Source organism: Ranitomeya variabilis, chromosome 6 (assembly GCF_051348905.1).
Source record: "Ranitomeya variabilis isolate aRanVar5 chromosome 6, aRanVar5.hap1, whole genome shotgun sequence".
Taxonomy (NCBI): domain Eukaryota; kingdom Metazoa; phylum Chordata; class Amphibia; order Anura; family Dendrobatidae; genus Ranitomeya; species Ranitomeya variabilis.
The window spans coordinates 99,272,639-99,291,166 of record NC_135237.1 but is presented as its reverse complement, the minus strand read 5'-3'; the positions used below and the strand labels follow the sequence as shown (position 1 = coordinate 99,291,166).

At 45.0% G+C, this 18,528-nt stretch overlaps 1 protein-coding gene across 2 annotated transcripts in view; it reads right to left on the bottom strand.

The window, feature by feature from the left end:
* PLEKHA8 (pleckstrin homology domain containing A8) overlaps positions 1-18,528 on the bottom strand; it is a 72,577-nt gene that overhangs the window by 28,711 nt on the left and 25,338 nt on the right. Inside the window, exons 10-14 of one of the 2 annotated variants that reach the window (XM_077268844.1) lie at positions 11,495-11,553; positions 10,921-11,051; positions 8,623-8,693; positions 5,147-5,208; positions 1,071-1,850 (exon numbers count right to left, since the gene is read on the bottom strand). In XM_077268844.1, coding sequence (XP_077124959.1) covers positions 1,653-1,850; positions 5,147-5,208; positions 8,623-8,693; positions 10,921-11,051; positions 11,495-11,553 — 521 coding nt within the window. In that variant the 3' untranslated portion in view covers positions 1,071-1,652. Of the gene's footprint in view, positions 1-1,070; positions 1,851-5,146; positions 5,209-8,622; positions 8,694-10,920; positions 11,052-11,494; positions 11,554-18,528 lie in introns of those variants that run through there. The other variant, XM_077268845.1, reaches the window with a different exon arrangement.

Sequence of the window (18,528 nt, the reverse complement as noted above, 5' to 3'; positions counted from 1 at the left end):
GAACTATAAAAACAACAAAAGCCATCATTGATCTTTGTGAAAAAACAGTGACGGGTGTGAATTTCATCTTAAATTATTTCAACTGATTTAGCATCTGTTCCCGTGGTGTTAATATTATCAGCTCGTCTCTAGGCCTCCTAGAGTAGACATACCGTACATAGTTTCCTATAGGTCATAGTTTTCCACTTGGTTTTGCTCAACAGCTGGTACCCGGACTCCTTCCTGCAACTGAGAAGTGGTTCATCGTCTGGCTGAGGCCTGCACGGTCTTCTCAGCAGCACACGTACAATCCCTCTACAGTAACCCGATATTGGCCTACCAGTATAAGTATACAACACCCTGCTAAACTTGAGTTACAGCCTCTCCCAGGCATCGTGTGGCAGCTGAATAGCCTGAAGGAGCTGTTTGAGAAGAGGCAAAAATAAGGAAGATTAATCATATATACACAGAATAACCTAAGGCACTATGACTATGGCAAAGATGATGGGCATTGTATGAAGCCTGATTTTTCTTTCCTAGCAAATAAGCCTTGGCATTCTGCATACAGGTTGACAATCCAATCTTACATACATACCTGCTGGGACCAGTGCATGATCGGCCAGTACGGTGCACATGAGCTGCTCATTAGAATGTGAAATTGAGCAACGTCAGACCATCCCTTATAATAACCCCAACCCATATACCCATCAGGGCATACTGATTTCAACTATGAAGGTTCCCTGCTCAGAACACTTTGCTATTAAGCCAGAAAGATCACCATGTGTTACATATTTTTCTTCTGGAACATGGATAGCAGCAGCTTTTCAACCCAGGTTCATATAGTCCAATGTTTCCCAGACTCCAGTCCTCACAGCCCCCAAAACACCTGTGCAATACTAAGGAAATCCTGAAAAATTTATCTGTTGGGGGCCATGAGGATGGCAGTTTGGGAAACACTGATGTAGTCAGATCTGCCAAGTTGGCTTCAATGTATAAAAGTGTTTGCAATGTTGAGACAACACATTTAAATGACTATAACAAGACTGAAAAGGATACAAGAAAAGAAGCAGAAAATATCAATAGGCATGGTGACAATTAAAAAATTCTATATTCCCATTCATTAAATACCCTTTATAAAAGCAAAGAGCTACAGCCCATGCTATAGCCGACAAAGCTGGAATGTCCTGAGAGTTGTGATTACATAGAGGACCATGTTGAGGCAAGTTTCCATAAGAGGTAGGCAAGCCAAAGTAAAACTTGCAGGCTGCAGAGAATTGTTGGAGAAGTCTCTTTAAGACGAGCCACAATTTGCACCGTGATCCAATAGTCTATAGTGACAAGTCAACGTGGGACCTGATACACAAACATTTTTATGTACTTAAAAACGTCATTAGAAAAAGTTGCACCTTGTTAATTAGAATCAAGTCCATAAATAAAAAGCTTTCAAGCTAACAAGGAACAGATCCTGAAGCACAATGGTGAACGGTGGTGGCATCTCAGGCACCTCCAACAAGAAACGATTCATAGATACAAAACCTGGTTGTGAATTATAGAAGAGTGAGTTCTGGAGGCAACTTCTGTCCATGTGGATATATAGTCACCCACGATACCATCCATTCACCTCCCATCTAGTGCTGGGGAGCAGGTCATATCCCTGGACATGATGTGACTGGTCATACAACTTCATCTGACTCTAGACCATGCTCATCATACAAAGTGTCCAAAATATTTAGCTGTTTCTCCATAGCTGGCAGATAAATGTTAAGATCCCTCATCATGGCGTCAGTGAACAATTCATCCTTCTGATCTCCTTCCCGAACGGCCAGCGCAGCCACGAATCCCTCATACGTTGGGGCTGCTCTTAGGGCCAGCTGTAAGAATTGTGCAAGACATTACTACTTAAGAATTAGAAGTTTATTCCTCATTTACATAACAAACAACTTTTGAAAACAAATTTACAGTTAACTAGTTTTACTTAGGGGTATTCTCAAGTTTAGACGTTATCCCTTATCCTTTGGATAGGAAGTAGCTTTCCGATCGCTGGGAGTGAGACTGGTGGGACCCCCACTGATCCTGGGAACTGGGGCTCTTAAGAGCCATGTGTGAAAGAAGGGTGATTAATCACTACCACATTCATTCTTAATGGCAGTGCTGAAGACAAGCTGAACATCCATCTCCAGCTGTCCCATTAATGACCCCAAACTCAGGATCAGTGGGGATCACAGCGATCAGTATATTATTCCCATAAATATAAGGGATAACTTCCAGACTTCAGACAACCCCTTTAAAGAGCATTGTCACTTGTATGGTGCAGCCAATATCCTGGTCTAACGGCAGGGGTCAGAGCCATTTTCAATCCCATGTGTCACCACTTGGAAGCCATCAATGCTGGCCACTGAGCGGTAAGACAGAGGGAAAGAGGCCACTCTGTCACCCTAATGTCACTTGACCACCGCGTGCTGATGTTTCCATGGTAGCCTGACCTAACTAAAGGCCTCTCCATTTACATGTGGTAATACCAGGCTTCCTGTCAATGCAGCACTGAAATATAGAAGCATTACATGAGCAGTCCTCAAATAAGTCAGACACAGCCAGACTCCCCATGGAGAAGGCAGAGATGGTTTAGCACCATCTCTGCCTTCCTGATCACTGTATACAAGCACTGAACAAATGCTGTACAGTATAAGAAGCGCTAACCTCGTTTTCTCCTCCGGATCCAGCAATCATGTGATCGTCGAGTGCAGATAAGGAGCAGGCGCTGCTGGGTCCTAGCAGACCCAGATCAGCTCTGCAGTTCAAGCTGGAGACTGAATTTGCCCTGAAACTGGGGTCAATACGGAATCCCAAGCTACAAGGAAAATCAGCAATATAAAAACATACGTGAATGCTGAAATGATTCCCAAAGGTAATAATTTATGACCTTATATGGGGGCGCAATGTGTGAAATAAAGGACGGAAAAAAATATATGTATTAAACAAAAAGTAAAACATCCAGATCGCTATTTACAGCTTAGCCCCATTGAGAAAATAAATAAATAAAAAAATTAAAAAAACATCATTTGTCCAACATATAAAAATAATTTCTATGGGGAATTTATTACAAAGGTAATTTAAAAAAAATTCCAACATTTAGGCCCCACGTACCACAAAGAAATGGAAGCCAAAATAGTTTGATATTGAATATTTTTTGCAGCATGTATGAAAGCAAACAAAATTGACCGCTCAGGAATTAGAGGAAGTGGCCTTATTTTTAACCTCTTAAGGACACAGGCTAGTTTGGTACTTAACCCCTTAATGCCCGCCGATACGCATTAAAACGGCGGCCATTTTAAAACGGCGATCAGGAATAAGGTTATAGTACCCCCCAGCATTGGGGGTAACTGAGACCCTTAAGAACACGATCAGGGTCAGTCTTTCTGAATAACACCTATCATGTAAAAAATAAATAAAAAATAAAAAATAAAGGGTGCCAGCTATTAAAAACATTTCTCTCTCTTCTGACATGATATCCATGTCAGATTTTTTGCTTTCATACATGCTGTAAAAAATGTTCAATTTCAATATCAAACTATTTTGGCTTCCATTTGTTAGTGATACGTGGGGTCTAAATGTTGTACCGTAATTTTTTAATATCCTTTATAATAAATTCCCCGTTGAAATGATTTTTATATGTTGGACATATGATGTGGTTTTGTTTTTTTTCCTCAATGGGGCCGAGCTGATATCCATGTCAGAGGAGAGAGAGATGAGGTCCCCAAGCCGCCCCGATGCCTCCGCCATCTCCTGGATCCTCCACTTTCCCTTACTGAAAAAAAAAATGCCGGTCGCATGTGCAGGGCACCTGCTGAGATCTGCCAGCTGGCACCTGGCAACAACAGAGATTTTTCCTGTTGGTTCATTTTGATCACCGTGGTAGACCCAATCACAGTGATTAAAAGCCATTAATTAGTATGTCATCCTCCCCTGTGTCATTCGCTTACCAAGATTACATTTTTTTTATTTTATAATTATTATTTCTTTCATTCTTTGCCATTAGGATTAGAATTGGGGGGGTTAGGGTTTTTTCAAAAGTAAAAAAAAAAAAAAAAGAAAATGACGATATGACACTACTCGAGTTTGCATCGGGGTCGCTTGAGTACCCATAATACTTGGTGTATACTGGAGTACCCCGATGCACACTCGAGCAGCAAGCATTTGCGCTCAACACTAATGACGATATGTTCAATATGAGGGCCTAATGTTATCAAATTCTGTGTAGTACCTTCTGGATAAAATCCATGAGGGGATTAGTTCCCAAAATGGGGTCACTTGTGGGGTTTTCCACTGTTTAGGCACATTAGTGACTCTCCCATCTCGACATGGCATCCGCTATCGATTCTGGCCATTTTTGCATTTAAAAAGTCAAACTGTGCTACTTCCCTTCCAAGCCCTGCTGTTCGCCCAAACAGTAGTTTTCCCCCACATATGGGGTATCGACCTGCTCAGGAGAAATTTCACAACAAATTTAGGGGCCCATTTTCTCCTGTTATCCTTATGAAAGTAAAAAATTTGGGCCTAAAGCCACACTTTTGTGAAAAAATATATTATTTTTTTTTCCTTCCATATTCCATTAATTCTCGTGATGTATCTGAAGGGTTAAACTTCTTGAATGTGGTTTTGAGCACATTGATGGGTGCAGTTTTTAGAATGGTGTCACTTATGGGTATTTTCTTGCATAAAGGGCCCTCAAAATCCTTTCAAATGGGAGGTATAACTATCCAATTTAAGGGCATACAAATTTACAAATACACAAATCACATCAACCAAAATGTACCACTAATATCAAATCAAGTACAGTATGTCTTGAAAAACCACTAACCGAATCACTGGGATCTGTTGAAGCGTTCCAGAGTTATTACCACGTAAAGTGACACTGATCAGATTTCAAAAATTTGGACTGATCACTATGAGGTTAATGAATCATCAGTTTTACAGGAATAATTAAAGCAAACAAAAAACCCCTAGATCAATGCCGCCATCTATAGGCTGAAGACGTATATTCCCCTCTTGAACTAGGCTGTTTGTTTTCAAAACCTGGGGCATGAGAAATCCTAGATCACAATGAATAACTAGTAGATAATCTACACTAGTACACATTATTAACAGATTATACAGATAACACACTTACCGCAAATACCCCTCTAACCACCCAGCCATGATACTGACGTAGTGTTTTACCGTATGCATTACCTAAAAACAGCAGAGATATACAGTTACATAATATTACCATTTCCCCAGATGCAGGGCAAGATGCCAGCAGTTTGCTAAAAACTACAAAAGACAGAAAAGCAAAAGGAGGCAGAATGTAGATAATGGTGACGTGTAGGAATGTCACCAAACTAGATTTTGCTAAGATCACAGATGTCATCCTGTTTGGACTTGTCGCTGAAATTTTGTGTATGCCCTTGGTAGAAAGCTCAGTGTACTCTCATCAGGAGTCAGACCAAAATAAAGCAGCATACAAAAGCTCCTGTAGTGCAAGAGAAACGTTCCTTCAAACAGTACAGACCAAAAGTTTGGACACACGTTTTCATGTAAAGATTTTTCTGTGTTTTCATGACTATGAAAATTGTACATTCACACTGAAGGCATCAAAACTATGAATTAACACATGTGGAATTATATACTTAACAAAAAAGTGTGAAACAACTGAAAATATGTCTTATGTTCTATGTTCTTCAAAGTAGCCACCTTTTGCTTTGATGACTGCTTTGCACACTCTTGGCATTCTCTTGATGAGCTTCAAGAGGTAGTCACCGGAAATGGTCTTCCAACAATGTTGAAGGAGTTCCCAGAGATGCTTAGCACTTGTTGGCCCTTTTGCCTTCACTCTGTGGTCCAGCTCACCCCAAACCATCTCGATTGGGTTCAGGTCTGGTGACTGTGGAGGCCAGGTCATCTGGCGTAGCACCCCATCACTCTCCTTCTTGGTCAAATAGCCCTTACACAGCCTGGAGGTGTGTTTGGGGTCATTGTCCTGTTGAAAAATAAATGATGGTCCAACTAAACGCAAACCGGATGGAATAGCATGCCGCTGCAAGATGTTGTGGTAGCCATGCTGGCTCAGTATGCCTTCAATTTTTAATAAATCCCCAACAGTGTCACCAGCAAAGCACCCCCACACCATCACACCTCCTCCTCCATGCTTCACAGTGGGAACCAGGCATGTAGAGTCCGTTCACCTTTTCTGCGTCGCACAAAGACACGGTGGTTGGAACCAAAGATCTCAAATTTGGACTCATTAGACCAAAGTACAGATTTCCACTGGTCTAATGTCCATTCCTTGTGTTCTTTAGCCCAAACAAGTCTTTTCTGCTTGTCGCCTGTCCTTAGCAGTGGTTTCCTATCAGCTATTTTACCATGGAGGCCTGCTGCACAAAGTCTCCTCTTAACAGTTGTTGTAGAGATGTGTCTGCTGCTAGAACTCTGTGTGGCATTGACCTGGTCTCTAATCTGAGCTGCTGTTAACCTGCGATTTCTGAGGCTGGTGACTTAGATAAACTTATCCTCAGAAGCAGAGGTGACTCTTGGGGCTTCCTTTCCTGGGGCGGTCCTCATGTGAGCCAGTTTCTTTGTAGCGCTTGATGGTTTTTGCCACTGCACTTGGGGACACTTTCAAAGTTATCCACCAGACTTCTGCACAACACAACTGATGGTCCCAACCCCATTTATAAGGCAAGAAATCCCACTTATTAAACCTGACAGGGCACACCTGTGAAGTGAAAACCATTTCCGGTGACTACCTCTTGGAGCTCATCAAGAGAATGCCCAGAGTGTGCAAAGCAGTCATCAAAGCAAAAGGTGGGTACTTTGAAGAACCTAGAATATAAGACATAATTTCAGTTGTTTCACACTTTAAGTATATCATTCCACATGTGTTAATTCATAGTTTTGAAGCCTTCAGTGTGAATTCACAATAGTCATGAAAATACAGAAAAATCTTTAACTGAGAAGGTGTGTCCAAACTTTTGGTCTGCACCGTACATCAGGATCAATATCTGGTGGGAGGCCGACTCAGGAAGCCCCACCAATAGCCGACCTGGGGAGCCCCACCTATAGCCCACCCGGGGAGCCCCACCAATAGCCCACCGGGGGAGCCCCACTAATAGTCCAACCAGATCCTGTAAAAACGGGATTAAAAAGGTCGATTGCAACTAGAATGAATCATCTTCTAGCTGGGTGGAGGCCATCTGCTTGGACACCCACTGATCAGCAGCACAGAGCATTTTTATCCCCATCAGTGTAGGTTCATACTAGTGTAATTTCGGTCCGTCAAAAACAGATAGTAATAAGACCAATGTTATTCTATGGGGCAGTGCACATGAGCGTTTTTTGTTTTTTTCCCAGTGACCGAATAGGTGTTTAAAATAAACAAAACGAAAAAAAAATCACAGCACGCATTAGTTTTTGTGTTGGATGAGACTTGCCCATTCAAGTCTAGGTGTGCAAAAATCGCATTAAATAGAGAGCCATAGTATATGACACTGTATTTAGGCTTGTAATAAATGCTGTAAAAAGACAGACTGCATTAGGGTTAGCGATGGGCGAACGTGCTCGGATAAAGTGTTATCCGACCATGCTCGTGTGCTAACCGAGAGTCTCCGGCGTGCTCGAAAAATATGTTTGAGTCCCCGCGGCTGCATGTCTCGTGGCAGCCTGTTTGTTAGGCAATCCATACATATGTTGAGGCTGTCGAACAGCTGCGAAACATGCAGCTGCGGGGACTCGAACATATTCGAACACGCCGAAGATACTCGGTTAGAACTCGAGCATGCTTGGATAACACCTTAGCCGAGCACATTCTTCGCTCATCGCTAATTAGGTTGACTAGTGAAAAAAAAAAAGTAATTGGTAGAGTTTTCTGGATGAGACTGACGATTTTTTATACGCTTGGTATGCACTCAGCCTTAGAACGGATTCAGTCTATGAGGGTGCAAGAAAAAGCTAAGTGCAACGATCTGGCATCCCCAAAGGTAATGCATGGACTGGTGATCAATTATACACACTGCTGCTGCATTTTAACGAGGATAAAAGTGCCCAGTTTTCCTGATTGGTGTAGCCCCATTGGTAGGACTACCACCAATCTAAAAGTGCTCATCGTGGATAGATGATTACTTCTTGCAACCGGAATACCCCATTACAGGCGCCCACTTAACTGTACGCTGGAAACATCTCCAGACGTATATATTAAAAGAGGCTACGACAGATGTCCAGCAGTGGTAGCCATCAGCCATAGGCTATTACAGCATCCGTATAAAAGTGGTACCATGACAGTCTAGGGGTGACGGCGCCATCGTGGACAAATGTCACAGGAATTTCATCCACAGGACATAATGGCATTATAAAATGGCACTCATTTAAAGGAAACCATACAATGGCGTCCATCACACATAGACCATTATGGTTTGGGCTGAAAGGATACATCTTACTACAGGATCCTGTAACAGAAGGGGGACACCATGTCAGACAACTATGGCACAGCCTAGGTATATGCCATGAGTGTCTCTCCCCAGAATACCCCATCACCCTACCACCATAGTCACACGCTGTGGAAATCTAAAACCTCATAAGTCACATCACAAACGTTAAAGGTTTTGTACTTACTTAATGCAGTCTGCATGTTATTTTCACCATTTTTCACTTCGGTGAGAAATTGAAATAGGAACTTCAACCCTCTGCAGGAAGAAAACGAAAGGTAGGATTTTGTGGCTTTTCTGAGACAATTCTGCTTATGTCCAGGGTTGTGGAGTCGGAGTCGTGGAGTCGGAGTAATGGAAATTGAGGAGTCGGAGGTTTGGCTTACCGACTCCACAGCCCTGGTTATGTCTTAAGAAAAACCTCAGTTTTATTCTACGATTATCGCACATCTATTGTAGACATTAAAATGGTGATCACTAGCCATTATTCTCCTTCTCAGAGTAATAAGAGTGAGAAGACGGAGGAAAGTACATAAAAGTCAGGAGCCTAACACTTAGGCCGGGGTCACACTTGCGAGTGTGATTCAAGAAACTTGCGCAAGTCTCTCTCAATACTCGGCACTCCTGCCAGCACTCAGGACCGGAGTGTGAGACTGCATAGAAATACATGCAGCCGCACACTCCGGTCCGAGTGCGGGCAGGAGTGCCAGGTATTGAGGCGAGAGACTTGCGCGAAGCTCTTGAATCACACTTGCAAGTGTGACCTCGGATTCAATGTGCTTTTCCTCCCATTACCAAATTCATTTTTGCAAGGTGTGTGATTTTTTCTCAAAAATACAAAAGTTACTGCCATAGTGTCTACTACAACTGCAGGAGCCACGGCGTCCATTAGCTGTAGGGTGAGCCGCTCACATGACCCAGCTGTACATTCATTCTCCAGAGTCACTACAGGTCCCCGTAGTGTAACAGCTTCTTATTGTGCATGCTTTAATGCAGGTAGACCACGCACTCAAGAGTTAATGTGCAGGTAGACTGCACACTATAATGTTAATGTGCAGGTAGACCGCACACTATAATGTTTACTCCTTAACGACCAGAGGTATTTTTGATTTTGCATTTTCATTTTTTGCTCCCATTCTTCCCATAGCCATAACTTTTTAATTTTTTTTTTTGTCAAGATGTCCATGTGAGGGCTTGTTTTTTGGAGGACGAGTTTTACTTTTGAACGACACCATTGGTTTTAAAATATCGTGTACTGGAAAATGGGAAAAAAATTCAAAGTGCAGTGAAATTGCAAAAAAGGTGCAATCCCACAGTGGCTTTGTTTTTTTTACCATGTTAACTAAATGCTAAAACTGGCCTGTCATTAGATTCTTCAGGCCATTATGAGTTTATAGACACCAAACATGTCTAGGTTCATTTTTATTTAAGTGGTGGAAAAAAAAATTAAAAAATTGCGTCATTTTCCAATACCCATAGTGTCTCCATTTTTCGTGATCTCGGGTTGGGCGAGTACTTATTTCTTGCGTGCCGGGCGGACGTGTTTAATGATACCATTTTGGTGCAGATACATATGTTTGATTTTTTTTTTATTGCTTTAATTTGAATGGGGCGAAAGCGGGTGATTTGAACTTTTATATTTTTTTTATATTTTTTAAAAACATTTTGTTTTTACATGCTTCTAGAAGCTGCACTTATCCAATCAGCTCTGCTACATACGAGTGATGATCAGATCACCTGCATGTTGCAGAAATGCTCACTTGCTATGAGCGCCGACCACTGGGCGGCGCTCATAGCAATCCGGCTATGACAACCATAGAGGTCTGCTGGAGACCTTTGGTTGTCATGCCAACACATCGGTGACCCGCGGTCACGTGACGGGTTCACCGATGGGCGGAATTTACGGTGTGCTTGCTGGAAGCGCAAGTTAAATGCCGCTGTCAGAGTTGGACAGTGGCATTTAACTAGTTAACAACTGCGGGTGGATTGCGATTCCATCCGCGGCTGTTAGAGGCACATGTGAGCTGTTCAAAACAGCTGACATGAGCTGGAAAAGATGTGGGTTCCGCACCGGAGTCCACATCAACGGGAGGTAGTCCAACACCGTACTATTACGCCTGATGTCGGAAAGGGGTTAATGTGCAGGTAGACCGCACGCTATAATGTTAATGTGCAGGTAGATAGATCGCACACATGTTAATGTGCAGGTAGACCGTGCGCGCCAGTGTTAATGTGCAACTAGGCTGCACACTATATTGCTAATCTGCAGGTAGACCGCACACTATATTATTAATCTGCAGGTAGACCACACGCTATAATGTGAATGTGCAGGTAGACCGCATGCCGTCATAGCATCGAGTCCACTATACTTATGTGCAAGAGTTACCATCTCAGTCGCAGCTTACAGGATCTCACACACAGTAGGTAAGAAATCCCCGATTATCCCATTCTGCCGTCACCAGTATCAGCTCCACACACTTGTTACCTTTTCAGCCACAAAAGGGCTTCAGTTGCAGAATTGCGAACCTGTGCCAGATTATTGTTAATTTCATGGAGAACAATCTTCTGAAGGGTCGTCAATTCTTCTTTATTGGTTATGAATTTCTGATTTATTTTCTGAAAAATTAAAACAAAAACAGATCAGACTTGAGCAACGATAATGTAGGGGGAACACCCTCCCTCCCTCCCATCCATTAGTGTGGAACAGAAAGGACCACATTAATTTTTCTTTGATAGGCCACCAATGTGTGATCAGTGGTAGTCTGACCTATGGGACCCCCGAGGACCAGCACAATGACGAGAGCGGGGCAATCCTGAGACTGCTGCATGCTTGTCATTTCACAGTGGCTCCTGAGTACACAGGGTTGTGCCCAATACTGTAGTCACGTGCCATCCAGGCCCACACCTCTGGCAATCCATCTACCCACGATATTCACCACTGTACTAAAATTATTTCTTATTTCAACATCTGAGAAAAGATTATTTGCAGACAAATGTTGGTAATGCTGCAACCGTAACGAAGGATAGTGATGAATTCTGGAGATTCAGGCATAACTCACCTTTATGTTCCCTACAAAATCCATTTTTACTGGTGCAAATACAGTCGGTCCAAGCTTGTCTATGGAGACAGAAAGAATGAGATTAACAATTTTGTCCAAATTTCCCTCCCAGCAGCTCAATAACCAACACCTTAAAGGGGTTATCCAGCCTTTTAAAATGTGTGCGATTTAAATATAAGTTTGGATAAGCCAGCAATTTAAATTTGGCTGGATAGCTCCTTAAAACCATCTTTATTTTAACCAAATGAAAAGTATGTACCCATATACAAAAGTTTAAGGGCTCTGTTGACACCACAATGAAGTGTGGTGCATGGTCTCTGAATACCCTGCCCATGTCCACAACCTATAGTAGAGCCGTATTAGGTGCATCAGATGAAAAAGGGTTATCCTTCCTACAACTGAGAGGTAGCAGATTAATTCTAACAGTGTTTGGCTTAAATGAATGAGGAGAGAATACGGAGAATAAGTTGTCAGTATTCTGTAGGCTACTAAAATGGTGCACTACACGTGGCGATGGTGTTATAAACTGTTCTTGTACCTTAGATGACATTAAAAGGAAGGAGCCCTTTTAAAAGGGAATCTATGACCAGATTTTTGCTATCCCATTTGAGAGCTGCATGATATAGGGGCAGATACCCAGATTCCAGCGTTGAGCCACTTACTGGGCTGCTTGCTCTCATTTTAATACAATCACTATTATCTGCTGCAGATCTCTCCAGAATCCATCCTTTCCTCAACCCTCAATCTACTAAAATGCTTGTGCATGCCCCCATCATCTCCCGCCTCGACTACTGCAACATCCTTTTCTGTGGCCTCCCTGCTAACACCCACGCACCTCTCCAGTCCAACCTTAAAGGGAACCTGTCACCCCCAAAATCGAAGGTGAGCTAAGCCCACTGTCATCAGGGGCTTATCTACAGCATTCTGTAATGCTGTAGATAAGCCCCCAATGTATCCTGAAAGATGAGAAAAATATAGTTCTTACCAATAACGGTATTTCTCTGAGCCCATGACGGCACCACGGAGAGAGGGGATCCGCCCACCAAGGACAGGAAACCTACGGATAAAAAGGCGGTACCACTCTCCTGCATCAGTTGTTTTACATAGAGAATGATGGGAGACTACTAAAACATTTGTTAGTTTTAACTGTTTAGCATAACGAGATACCGCGTGATTTTTAAAAACTATGAACAAACTATGAATAAACTATGGCACTATTTAATGTGAGCACCCATAAGTGAAGGGAGGGAATGTACGGGTGCCGTCATGGGCTCAGAGAAATACCGTTATCGGTAAGAACTATATTTTTCTCTGATCGCCCATGACGGCACCACGGAGAGAATTGCATAGATAGTACATTCAGGGAGGGACCACCGCTTCCAGAACCCTTTTACCGAAGGTAAGGTCCGAAGAGGAGATTAGGTCCAATCTATAGTGCCTATAGAATGTAGATGGTGAGGACCAGGTAGCAGCTCTACATATCTGGTCTATGGGAACTCCGGCCTTCTCCGCCCAGGAAGATGCCACTGCCCTTGTCGAGTGAGCCTTAACCTCCCCGGGAACGGACATCCCACTTGCCGAGTATGAAAGACTGATGGCATCCGTAATCCATCTTGCTATGGTGGCTTTCGATGCTTTTTTCCCCTTCCGGGGACCCTGGAAACACACAGAGAGGCATCCTCCCTACTCTCCTTAGTGACTTCTAGGTAGCGTAAGAGACATCTTCGTACATCTAGTGTATGTAATGTTTGTTCCTTCTTGTTTACAGGGTTGGGACAGAAGGAAGGGAGAGAAATCTCTTGAGACCTGTGGAACTTTGATGCCACTTTCGGGAGATATGCTGGGTCTGTTTTTAAAATGACCCTATCCTCTAGAAATTGTGTGTAAGGAGGGTTAGCCGAAAGAGCCTGTAAGTCGCTGACCCTACGGGCAGAAGTGAGGGCGACTAACAGAGCGGTTTTGAGAGATAGGTTTTTTATTGAAGCTTCGTGTAATGGTTCGAATGGTGGACTGGTCAGGGCTTTAAGGACTAAGTTTAAGTCCCATTGAGGAACGATTTTTACCGGAAGAGGCCTTGATCTTCCTGCTGCTCTTATGAATCTAGCGACCCACCTATTTGAAGCTAAATCAAAATTGAATAGGGCTCCCAATGCTGCCACGTGAACTTTCAGGGTACTAGTGGCCAGCCCCATCTCCAACCCTTTCTGTAGGAACTCTAATATGGAATTAAGGGGAATTTCTTTCCCTATTTTTGCACCTGATGAAGACAGAAACTTTTTCCATATCTTGCCATATTGTTTCGTTGTAACTGGCTTCCTACTTTGTAACAAGGTTGAGATTAACCCTGGGGAGAACCCCCTGTCTTTTAGCAGCTTCCTTTCAAGAGCCAAGCTGTCAAGTGCAAGTTCTTGACCCGTGGATGACAGACTGGGCCCTGCGACAATAGATCCTGAAGGTCTGGTAATACCCAGGGGTCGGATATTGACATCTTCCTCATCCATGAGAACCAAGGTCTCTTCGGCCAGAACGGGGCAATTAAGATAACCAGCGCCCCGTCCTCCCGAATCTTCCTCAGCACTGCTGGAATCAGAATGAGAGGAGGAAAGGCATAGAGCAGATGATGACCCCAAGAACATCAGGAAAGCGTCCACAACTACTGGGTTCCCCAGAGACGATAGGGAGCAAAAGGAGGCTACTTTTTTGTTTAGATGGCTTGCAAAGAGATCTATTTTGGGAACCCCCCATTTCTCTGTGATCTGGGTAAATATTGCCTGATTCAGTTCCCATTCTCCCTGTTTTAGGCTGGACCGACTGAGGAAGTCCGCTTTGTAGTTGTCTACCCCTTTTATGTGTAGGCTTGTTAGGGATAGGAGGCTGCTCTCGGCTATTTGCAGGATTGAGTTGGTCACTTCCATTAGATTTTTGCCCCCCTGGTGATTTAGGTAAGATACTACCACCCGGTTGTCCGACATCACTCTTACGTGATGAGAGTGAAGGACTTCCAAGAATTCCTGAAGGGCAAATTTGACCGCAAGAAGTTCCTTCATATTGGAGGATTTGTCTGCTAGGGACGGAGACCAGGTGCCCTGGGCTACCAGATCGCCCAGATGAGCTCCCCACCCTGAGGGGCTTGCGTCCGTAGTTAGGACTTTTGAGATCTGAATTACCCACTGCGACTTCCACCATGTCAGAGAGTGGCTGGTACGAGGAGATAGAATTAACCACCCGTCTAAATGCCCTCCTAGATGGGTTTGTTCTGACAATATCTGCCATTGGAGGTCTCTCGAATGTAATTGGGCCCACTGGACTGCGGGGATGCAAGAGGTCATGGAGCCTAGGAGGGACATACCCTGACGGAGTGTTATGGAGGGGAGAGATTGAACCCTTGATACCAAACTTTTTAGTTTTTGTATTTTGCTATCCGGGAGCCGACATTCCATTTTTATGGAGTCTAGGGTGAGACCTAGGTACTCCTGAACTTGAGAAGGTATTAGTCTGGATTTTTCTATGTTTATTAGCCAGCCCAGTTCTTTTAGGGAATGAATCACAATTGCCAGTTGATTCTCGCAATGCTGCGGGGAGGAGCCTATTACCAAAAAATCGTCCAGATATGGTACGATCAAGGTATTTTCTTCCCTGAGGTGAGCCATTACCTCCGCAATCAGTTTTGTGAAAATCCTCGGGGCTATGGCTAGACCAAAAGGCAGAGCTGAGAACTGGAAGTGACTTAGGACTCCCCTGATGTGAACCGCCATCCTGAGGAATCTTTGGTGATCTTTGTGTATTGGGACGTGATAATATGCGTCCTTTAGGTCTAGGACCACCATGAAGCATTGAGGAAACAGCATTTTGATAGACGACTTTATCGTTTCCATTTTGAATGCCTGAACCTCTAAGTAGTTGTTTAGACTTTTCAGATTTATGATGGTTCTGAAAGACCCGTCTGGTTTTCTTCTCAGAAATAGAGGGGAATAGTATCCTTGTCCTCTTTCTTGAGGGGGAACCTCCAGGAGAACTCTTTTCTACTAACCCGATGACTTCTTTTTCTAGTGCCAGTTGCTCTTCTGCCGAAGACCTTGTAGATATCGTAAAAGAGGGACGAGGGTATCTTTTGAATGTTAACCTCAGTCCTGATTCTATAATGTTCAGTATCCATTGACTGGAGGTAATCTTTTCCCAGGCTGGGAGAAAGAGAGACAGCCTCCCTCCCACCTGGGGCGAACCTTCATTGCAGAGGTTTCTTGTTATCATTGGGGTTTTTATTAAAGATAAACCCCTTGTTTTTGTTCCTCTTATCCTCCCATTTCCCTTGGCCTCTCCCCGGGTTTTTGCGGAAAAACCTCTTGTTCCGAAAGGGCTTCCGGTAAGAGGGGAGACCCAGAGAAGGAAAGGACTTTTTCTTGTCCCCAGCTTTTTCTAAAATGTCGTCTAAAGTGGAACCAAACAAGAATTCTCCTTCACAGGGGATGGTACACAGTCTTGTTTTAGTTTGGAGGTCGCCTGGCCAGTTCTTAAGCCAGAGGGCGCGCCTGGCCGCATTAGCCAGTGCTGCTGACCTAGCGGCTAATCTGATTGAGTCGGCCGAGGCGTCAGCCAGGAAAGCCGCAGCTCCCCTCATTACTGGTAAAGTATTCAGTATCGAGTCTCGGGAAGTCTTCCCTTTTAATTGACCCTCTAGTTGATTTAGCCAAATCATTAGGGAGCGAGATGTACACGCCGCTTCTACTGCAGGTTTTAAGCCCCCCCCTGCTGCCTCCCAAGAGCCTTTGAGGAAGGCGTCCGCCTTCTTGTCCATAGGGTCTTTTAGTACCCCCATGTCTTCAAACGGGAGTGCGAATTTTTTTGATGCTTTAGCTATTGCCACATCTAATTTGGGGGCTTTTTCCCAAAAGGAGCAGGATTCATCCTCAAAAGGGTATTTCCTTTTGGGAGTTAAGAGAGACTTTTTCATGGGCTTTTTCCATTCTTTTTTAATTAAAGCTGCAATTGCATCATTAAGTGGAAAAGCTCTCCTCTTTTTTTGTTCTAGGCCCCCGAACATGATGTCTTGTACCGATTTTTTGGGGTGGGAGTCTACTAACCCCATAGTACTTCTCACCGCCTTTATGAGGCCATCGGTGTCCTCTAGTGGGAAACAGTTGTGCCCCCCCGAGGAAGAAGTGGATGATGCAGATGAGGAGGAGGAGGAGGAGTCGGAGGATACTGAACCCGCACTGTCGCTGTCAGATTTTGACACCGGAGACGGAGACCTATCCCTGGTCTTTCTCCGTTTTTCCCCCCTCTTTAGGGATTTAAGGGTGTCTTCCACTTGCTCCTTAATCGGGTTTTTTAAGTCGGTTGCAAACCCTGGCAGACTTTCAGATACTGTCTGCAAGTGTTACACAGCGTCTTCTCCCAGGCAGGTGGAAGATCTTCTCTACAGATGGCACAAATTTTATGCTTTGTTTTGCCTACGCTCTTCCTCCCCTAAAAGAGACAAATAATAACCTTACTGTCTCTGACTTTCACGAAGATCCACTTACCACCTCCAGGACCCATAAATACCAGTTGGGGATTCTCCGCCTCTGGCTTTTTCCCCGACGCCGTACTGGACCCCTTACTGTGTTGGGACCTCTGGCGTTCTTTGCTGGTGTCCTGGCGCTGCTGTCGCCTTTTTTGCTGCTGCTGCTGCTGTGGCGATGCTATAGGTGGAGGTGATTCTGGCAAGGGAGATGCCGGGTCGCTCATATTGCTGCTGGTCTGCGGTCACTTGCTTTGACAGCACTCTGGTGTAGTCGTAAGTAGCTTTTTTTGAGGCTCCTGCTGATATATTGCAGAGCCGCTAGGAGGAAGTAACTTTCCTCATTTAAAGCCTTCGCGCCGCTTTTTTTTTTTTTATATCCGCGCCTGCGCAGTAGCGCCCAGCTGATGGCGAGGAGCGCTGAACGCCGGCGCCTGCGCAGTCGGGCTTCAGCGGCGCCTGCGCAGAAGCGTGTATCCGCACGAGCGCCCCGCCGGCGCCTCGCGAGACCAGCTTAATCCCGGGCATGCGCTGAACTTGCAAGATGGCGCCGGGAGTGCAGATATGGCGCTGCTGACCGGCGCCCCCGGTCCTATGCAGTCCCTACCGCGCGGCTCTGCACGCCCGATGGCGGTGCAGTGTGCAGACTGACGCATGTTTTTGGGGAGGGCCGCGCCGCACCTCCCGCAACCACAGAGGGACCCCCCTGGATGTTGCCTGCTGCATCTTACCTGGGGAGGTGACCGCGAACTCCTTGTCACCTCCCCCGCACACCCTAGAGGCCCACTAGCCCCCCGCGGTGGCGCTTCGGGTTACCACCTCAGCCGAGGCAGAGGGACCCCAGCTGCCTGAACCGGACTGGATGGCCCCGGAATTCCCACGTCGATTCGGTAAGTCCGTAGGTCTCCCATCAAGGACAGGAAACCAACTGATGCAGGAGAGTGGTACCGCCTTTTTATCCGTAGGTTTCCTGTCCTTGGTGGGCGGATCCCCTCTCTCCGTGGTGCCGTCATGGGCGATCAGAGAAAAAGAGGTTATATTATACTCACCAGGGGCGGTCCAGGTCCGATGGACGTCGCAGTCGGCTCCGCGGCCTCCCATCTTCATGCGATGACATCCTCTTCTTGTCTTCATGCTGCGGCAGAGCAAAGTACTGCAGTGCGCAGGGCCTCTCTGACCTTTTCCGGCGCCTGCGCACCGCAGTACTTTGCTCTACCCTCAACAGGGCAGATAAAGTACGCCTGCGCCGAAGTCGCGGCAGGAAGACAAGAGGCCCATCGGACCCGGACCGCAGCAGGACCGCCCCTGGGTGAGTATAATCTAACCTCTTTTTCTCATCTTTTAGGATACATTGGGGGCTTATCTACAGCATTACAGAATGCTGTAGATAAGCCCCTGATGGCGGTGGGCTTAGCTCATCTTCGATTTTGCGGGTGACAGGTTCCCTTTAACTCTGCTGCCTGACTAATTCATCTCTCTCCTCGCTGCTCCTCCGCTTCTCTTCACTGGCTCCCATTCTCGCTACAACACAATC